This window comes from Taudactylus pleione, unplaced genomic scaffold, assembly GCF_031769625.1.
Source record: "Taudactylus pleione unplaced genomic scaffold, aTauple2 ptg000851l, whole genome shotgun sequence".
Classification (NCBI taxonomy): Eukaryota; Metazoa; Chordata; class Amphibia; order Anura; family Myobatrachidae; genus Taudactylus; species Taudactylus pleione.
Window position 1 is genome coordinate 334,903 of NW_028285253.1, and position 7,598 is coordinate 342,500.

At 38.9% G+C, this 7,598-nt stretch overlaps 1 protein-coding gene across 4 annotated transcripts in view; it reads right to left on the minus strand.

Moving 5' to 3' along the window:
* Window positions 1-3,047: 3,047 nt before the first annotated feature.
* Window positions 3,048-7,598, minus strand: part of TNRC6C (trinucleotide repeat containing adaptor 6C) — a 199,530-nt gene continuing 194,979 nt past the window's right edge. For all 4 annotated transcript variants that reach the window (XM_088458798.1, XM_088458797.1, XM_088458796.1 and 1 more), the window contains one exon: window positions 3,048-7,598. In XM_088458798.1, the coding sequence (XP_088314924.1) occupies window positions 7,238-7,598 (361 nt within the window). In that variant the 3' untranslated portion in view covers window positions 3,048-7,237.

A 7,598-nucleotide genomic window follows, 5' to 3' on the forward strand; every position in this document is an offset into this window, starting at 1 on the left:
TCCTTGGAGTTATTATTATAACAATACCCGACATACAGGAATGGCCCCAACACTCCCCCCTCCCTTTCCTTGATTGTTGCATCTCTCCACTGTGATTTTTGTTTTTGCAAAACAACCTTTACCTTATAATCCCATTATACCTTGTTGGGACAGAGCACAACCCACTCTTTCATTCATATCTTTATATTTTTATTGTGGGTAGGTCAAGATGTGCCTTTGCTCAAGGTTTTTTTGGACTTCCTGATAATTTTATATATCTCCCTCACCCTGTATTCAGTAGCAGTATATCTTTTCTCTATTTAAAACTTGAAAATCTGTACAAATGTTCACACTTCTAAATCACACTATGTTGACTTTCTTTTGTACGATAAAGATATACATTAAAAAATAAACTAAAGCAGTGCTGTAAGGAGAAATTGGTTAAAATTCCTCAATTAACAAGCCAAAAAACAAAGGAAACTAATCCCTGCACCAACATCCCAACGGTAAGTAGTGGAGTTAGGCACTAGGGAGGGAGGGTTAAGCTGCTTGGGGCAAGGTTAGGTTTAGGATACTTACCAACAGGTGTCAGTATAATAACCCTGTCTGGATGCTGGCGTTTGAATTCTCACCGCCGGCATCCCGTACCCAACCCAGGAAAACAAATTACTTCAAACTAATATTGCTAGAGGTGGACCTATGAACTGCTGAATGATGTATACTTAATTTTACATGTGATTTCATGTTTTGTTATTTTTATGAAGGAATAATCAGGTAACATCTCATATGGGGTATTTGTCCATGATATTATATTTACTACATTTTGGATATGGTAATGTAAAAACTTAAAAAAAAATAAAAGGGGGGGGGTGTGTCATTTCTTTTTGACTTGGAATTGTTTCAGTAGGAACGGCTCCACCCAGGAATCCTTCCAAGGTACCTAGCAGGGTTTTACACGGGAAGGACCCAGGTGACCTGCAGTAGAAACATGTAACCAAGGTCATCCGACTCTGGTTCCTATTACAGCACGGGGAGAGCCGCATTCTGGCGCAAGATGATGTCATGTCCAAGCGCCGACAATCCAGGCACCGTGGTGGAAGAGGGGTCTGACCCAGTTTGGAACCGTTTTCCAATTCCCGGGTCAGACTCAGGACTTTGGTGGAAAAGCGGTATTATACTATGAGCCAAGAGTGTGCTGATATGTCATAAGCCAAAGATGAGGCAGCTTGTTTGTGTAAAAACTATGTTTCTCCAGCAGGGCTGGTGACTGAAGCTTTTGTACAGCAGTGGTTGTTGAATTTATCAATGGGCAGTACAACAGTTAGGGCCTGATTCAGACTTGGGAATAGAGTGAGATATCTCTCCCAACTGTGAACCTTAACAAACCATATTGCAATGCAAGGGGTGTAAATACATACATTTTTTTGCATGTGGGGTAAATACTGGCTGCTTTTGCATGTAGCCCACAAATACTGCACAGCTTTATTATTACTCTACAATTTAGATGTCAGATTGGAAACACTCCTCCCAAATCCAAATCTCTCTGAACATTTTAAATCTGCCCCACCTGCAGTGCAACATGGTTTCACCAAGATGATCAGTTGAGAGAGATATTTCACTCTGGGCCTGATTCAGAGCTGAACGCTCTGACCAGAGCGCTCGCTCTGAATCGGAGCCCTCCTACCTTTTTTTGGAGCGTCCTCATGGACGCTCGCATAGCTGTGGGTTACCACCCACAGCTATAGCGAGCGTCCATGATGATGGTCGCGATGGTCTTGACCATCGCGACCATCGGGCTTGCGATGGAGACCCTGCGGTAAGGTCTCGCTGCTGCAAGCCCTGGAGTGATTTTGGCTCTATCAGAGCCAAAATCACTCCCACTGACATCACTAGTGATGTCAGTGGGGCCGGACCCAGACGGTAGGCGTTCCCATGGGAACGCCTCCGTCGGGCAGTCACGCCCACCAAAGGGGGCGTGTTGTCAATCAACATCAACAGCACGCCCCCTTTGGTGCGAGACCCGGAGCGTCAGCTTGGCTGTCGCAGTCCGGGTCTCGCGCATGCGCACGACGGAGCTCCCTCCGTCGTGCGCATGCGCAGTGGGGCAACATCGACCCGTTTGCGAGCGTCCTTTGCTCGCGAACGGGTCTGAATGACCCCCTCTATTCCCAAGTCTGAATCAGGCCCTTAATGCTATGGGTAACTGGTTTAGCTTTGGATGGAGTTCTTTAATTAGTGATATATAAATAAAACAGGTACCAATGCTAATGATAGGTAAGCTATAAACTAGTTCCAATCAGCCACATAACTGTTTAATTTAAATGTGGCTGCAGTTAAATGTGTTTGTCAGTTTAATATTATCTATATTTGTCAATACTTCAAGATAAAGATTCCAAAAATAAAACAGAACATTCAATGGATTTTTATCATCAGATGAGTAAAATTTAGATTTATTGTACTGATGTTTCAATAGCAACAACGATATTGACACGCATATGTATGTACGTACACAGAAAGGACAACACTCACAGGGCCTGCAAGTACATCTTGATAAAGGTCTTACCAATCGACCAAAACATTGCATACACAGTGGAATAAGCTTCAGATTTAGCCTATTTACAAGTCCTGCAAGTATTGATCCAGTAGCTACTACTATTAATCTGCTCCTTCATTAGCTCCCATTATTGGAGTGTACAACAATTACACTAGTTCCTAGTGAATTGAAATACTGCTTTTTCATGAATATTGGTTTAGCCAACAAAATTGTATCCTCCATTATGTTTAGGCAACAGATGCACTTTAAATATGGTTTCAAAAAGTAAATTTTAATGTCAAGCTCCCTTTTTCACAACTAGCAGGAGTCTGGTATGCAGGGCCACAGAAGTTTAGCACCCTATTCCCCAGCAACTCTGTAACGGGTCATCCTCCAAGCCGCATATTGTAGGTTGAGAGTATATGTCGGCAGTAGCAGCTGTCCAATCATGCTCAATAAGCGATGTTTTGGCTCAATGTCAGAGCCAATGAAACATATTTTAATAACAGACAACACATCATCTTTCAACAGCCAATAAAATAAAACAAAACAAAACTGCAGTTTATTAAGTTTTGAAGAAGCTTCAACATTTTGAAAGCATCTTTTGGTGCAATTCATTAACAAACACATTCTAGGAGAGAAGAAAAACAAAAGATAAGCCACAAATGTTCTCTTGTTGTCCTTAAATTTCAGTTACAGACAATGTAAGACGTCAACATAAGAAAAATACACAAAAATGCTTTTTTTTTTTTTTTTTTTTAAATTCAGTAACATATTTGGAGATTGCATCCTTCAATAATATACACACTTTATTTATATATATATATATATATATATATATAAAAAAGTGTGCGTGTGTATATATATAGATTACACAAATACATAAGTCTTCATGTAGTCTCATATGCTTTGTTTGCCTGTGCACGGAACTCTACTCTCCCGCAGTCAGTAAGAAATACATTGTAACAAATGCTCTACAGGCATCTCTGGAAGGTGTTAAGCCATGTACTCTTCTGATGAGGGTACCTCTGTAAAGTTATATTTTGCATTATTTGTTTCCTCCACATATACATTACAAAAGTGCTATTTTACCCCTTTTCTGTCAGGCAGGCCAAATGTGATACATTAGCAGTCCACCAAGTTGCAGATCACTCTGGCAGAAAAGTGGTTAGCTTAAAAATGTTTGCAGAAAAACAAAATGTAAAAAAATCTTTCATACTCTTTTTGAAAAGAATTCCTGCAGACAAATGCAGGCTGATCAATCTCACAGTTTGGAACAATTAAACACTGCTCATACACAATCAATAGAATCATGGACAGTCCCACTGTGTGCTTATATCTTACTGCCTGTCTTGCTTGTACAGTAGAACTTGTGTATTAATAACAAGTAACCCTTTTGCAGCTATAGAGATTAAGGACAATGTTAGAGCAGTAAAAACTATTTCTTTTAGTTTTTAAATCTTTGGGACAATTTCACATCCAACAGAAATGAATGAAAGAAACATTTTTCACAGAAATAAACTTTGACAGACGTTCCTCTTATTTTGTTTGTAAACCTTTTAAAACTTTGTCATTCTCCCTCTGGCATTAATAACAAGGAAAATAAAAAGCACAAACTACAGTATGTGCTGGAGAGATTAGCATCAAAATGTACATGTATTACTTGCTACTCAGACAGCAGAGTAGAAAAGTAAAAACTAAACACTGAACCAATGACCACTTGGAGTGCCAAGATATTAAGGATTGTCCCAGTGCCTGTAACAGACAAATTATAATTCTGAAGATGAGAGAGGGGCTGTACCCTCCCAAGTCACAGTCTGTTCCTCTGCCCGTCGAAGGGCAGTGTATGGCAGACAGAGGTAGCATTATGAAGGAACATAAAATATTATTGATTAAAAGACACCGTCCTCAACACACAAACTGGAGTTAAAATACACAGGTTGTACTGTCTGAAGTAAAGAACGTTCATTATTTGCACAGGACAAAGTTGTTTTCAAAACCTCTAGTACACTAAAACAAACGGTAACTTCTGTCTCAGTCTTGGCTTGTGCATAGATCGGGATCCTATAGATTGCTCCAGTACCCCAAAGGATTGAGGGCCAGCTGGTACTGAAGGAATTTAACACCAACCCTGATGCACCGACCCACAAGGCAGATCAATTTATGGGCCATTCTAGCAAAGAGGGGTGGGTACCAGCTGTTGCAGAGATCCAACCCATACATTTGATAAAACCAATTAAAACCCATCACTACTGCCCCTTTTCCTCAATAACGCCAAAATAAACCCCAAGAAGACAACTTGGAACAGAAAATTTATGGCGGTGTCCGTTAGAATGATGGTCTTACCATCAGCTCTCTGGAAATTTATCTTGTTCTTTTTTTTTCTTTAACAAAGACCAAGAAAAATTATGTTTTGTGTTTCAACATAAAGCAATATTCTTTTTTTAACATATAAAGCACTCTTGAAACATTTCGAGTCCATTATTTGGTAAATATGTAACTGCTACAAACAGGAATTGTTTGTCTTCCTCTGGTACTTTTCAGTTCTTCACCCTTTTATTTTCAGTGCTCGGAGTTGGGTAATCTCTTTTTCAGTTTTTTTTTTAAATTTCCTTTTTTGTAAATATCTTTTGTCTTTTTCTTAAAAATACAATGAAATGGTTGTGTGGTGTTCTACTCCTCTGGAAATGTCCCATTTTCCTGAGAAAGATTTCCACAATGTGCAAGATAGTGATCAAAATTTTTTTTTTTAATTTTCGTTCATGACGAAAATAAAAAACATTTTAACAAAAAAAAAAAAAAATAACCCCTAAAATATAAAAAAGGAGAAAAAATAAAATGTTGCACAGCAATGGCTAAAGTTATTCTTTTTTTTTCTTTTTTTTTAATAAAACACTGGTACTTTCCCCGAGATGTAAAGGAATAGCTATTCAAATTCGAAAATAGATTTTTGAAATTCAATGGAAGTCTTTTTTTTTTTCTTATTTTGATTTTTTGTTTTTCTTTTTTTTACATTTTTCTAATTTTTATACTTCTTTTTGGAGAAAAGCAGAAAACACAGAATAGCAATAAAATGAAAAGTTTTGTAAACAGGTTAGAGCCAGGACTGGCTTCTGCTTTTAGACGCAGTTCAAAACCTGCATGATGCAGTGTTACTTTCTGGGTTCTGCTCATTGCGGCTGCTCCAGTTAGCTTGTGTAGTCCATGAGCTAGAACCAAATACTTCACACATAGATGCAAGTTGTCCAGAAGTAAGCATTACTCTTCAATTATGACTCATTGGAAAGGTAGACAAATGTGTGTAAGTTTATCTTCAGATTTAAGCACGCTGCAATTTTTTTGACAAATAAGTCCTTGAGTAAACATAGATACGCGTTAGCTCTGTCCCTTTATTCACACTTCTTTTGATTTATTTTTTTTTGTAAAGATTTTATTCCAATGGGTTAACTGCAAGGTCTGGATGCAGAATTGAAAATTTCAGTGCAAAGTTGAAAGGTGAATATAAAAGTATTCAGGAATTGAACTAAAAGCAATATACCCAAAAACAGAAAAAAATATAATAAAAGTTATATACCACACGCATCTATGTGTGTCATATATATATATATATATATATATATATATTTATTAACACACACACATTATATATATATATATATATATATATATATATATTACAGACACACGTATACATACATACGTGAGTATCTTATCTGCGGGAGCTAAACAATTCTGTCTATAGCAACATGGGATTTACTTGTGCACGGTGCACAGCAAAGGAGTCTACAGGTCTTAAACAAAAGGAGAAAAGAAAAAAAAGCTTTTCGGTAATAACGTATTCGTGCACTTTTAAATGACATGCCACTTCTTGGAAATAGTGTGACATGCGTCTTTGCAAGTGTGTAAAGACTTGCATTAACATGGATGAAAGATGTCCAAAAACCTGACAGAAGCTAATATGGAGTAGATCTGCTGGATTCAAGTATATCTAACAGCTGATATGATGCTTTAAAGTGTTTGAAGGATCAAAATATATATATATAAAAAAAAAGCTATGACAGGACAGAAGCTCTGGACAAAGGTCATGTGCATAGGCAGATCCTTGGGGGTGATCAAACTAGAGTCTTCATTCCATTGTTTCTGTACCAATTAAATCCATCTATGTGCGTAGACAGGACTACCAGAATACGCACAGCTTGCTTCTGCCCCTCTGATTGATGGGTCCAGTCTGATGTGCATAAAAGACCAAGGCTTATTTAAAAGTAGGCTTTTAAATCCCTACCCTATCCCCCCCCTGCCCTCAAAGCAACCCTCTCCAGTCCTGTCCTATGAAAAGTGCCCTTACGTTCATGTCCTAGCAGAAGCAGCGTTGATCATTTTTCCTCTTCGAACACTTTAAAAACATATATATTTATATATATATGTATATAAAAAAAATTTGCTTGAGCACTTGTACTAAGTGACACAGACCCTTCCCCTTCCTCCTCAACCCTTCCTTTCCCCTTTCCTCCCATGCTCCCATACTGTTTTATTTGAACAGTTCACAAGGGTGCAGTGGGGAGGATGACCAGGGGAAGATACTGCATGGAGAGAAGACTTAGGCCTGAAAAAAAAGCGGAATTCCTCACAGAGCCTGGACTGGAAAGGATTGGATATTGTTTGTTTTGGAGTTTTGAGTTAGTGCTGATGATTTAGAAATTTATAGGATTTATGTCCAAGATTTCCTCAGATGGATTCCCCACTCAACAAGTCTCCTGGCAGCAGAGTGTTAAGAGGTGTTGGACTGCGAATGATCCTAGCGTCATCTGATCCAGGTGGGCCCCACAAACTGCTGGAGTACTGAGGGACACCTCCCCAAAGCAGATCATTGCCTCCCTTGCTGTTCAAACAAGGTGGATTCCAGTGAGCAGTGTCATTTCGCACCAAGGTGTGTGAGCCTCCACCTCCACCCAGCCGGGGCTGACTATTCCCAGTGTTAGACTGCCAGCTGGAAGTTGGGGGCAAAGGCTGCCCTTGTGCCAAGAAGCGATTCACTTCTTCTTCACCAGCAAACTCTGCCAGTATAGTAGTGTTACCCAGGACACAC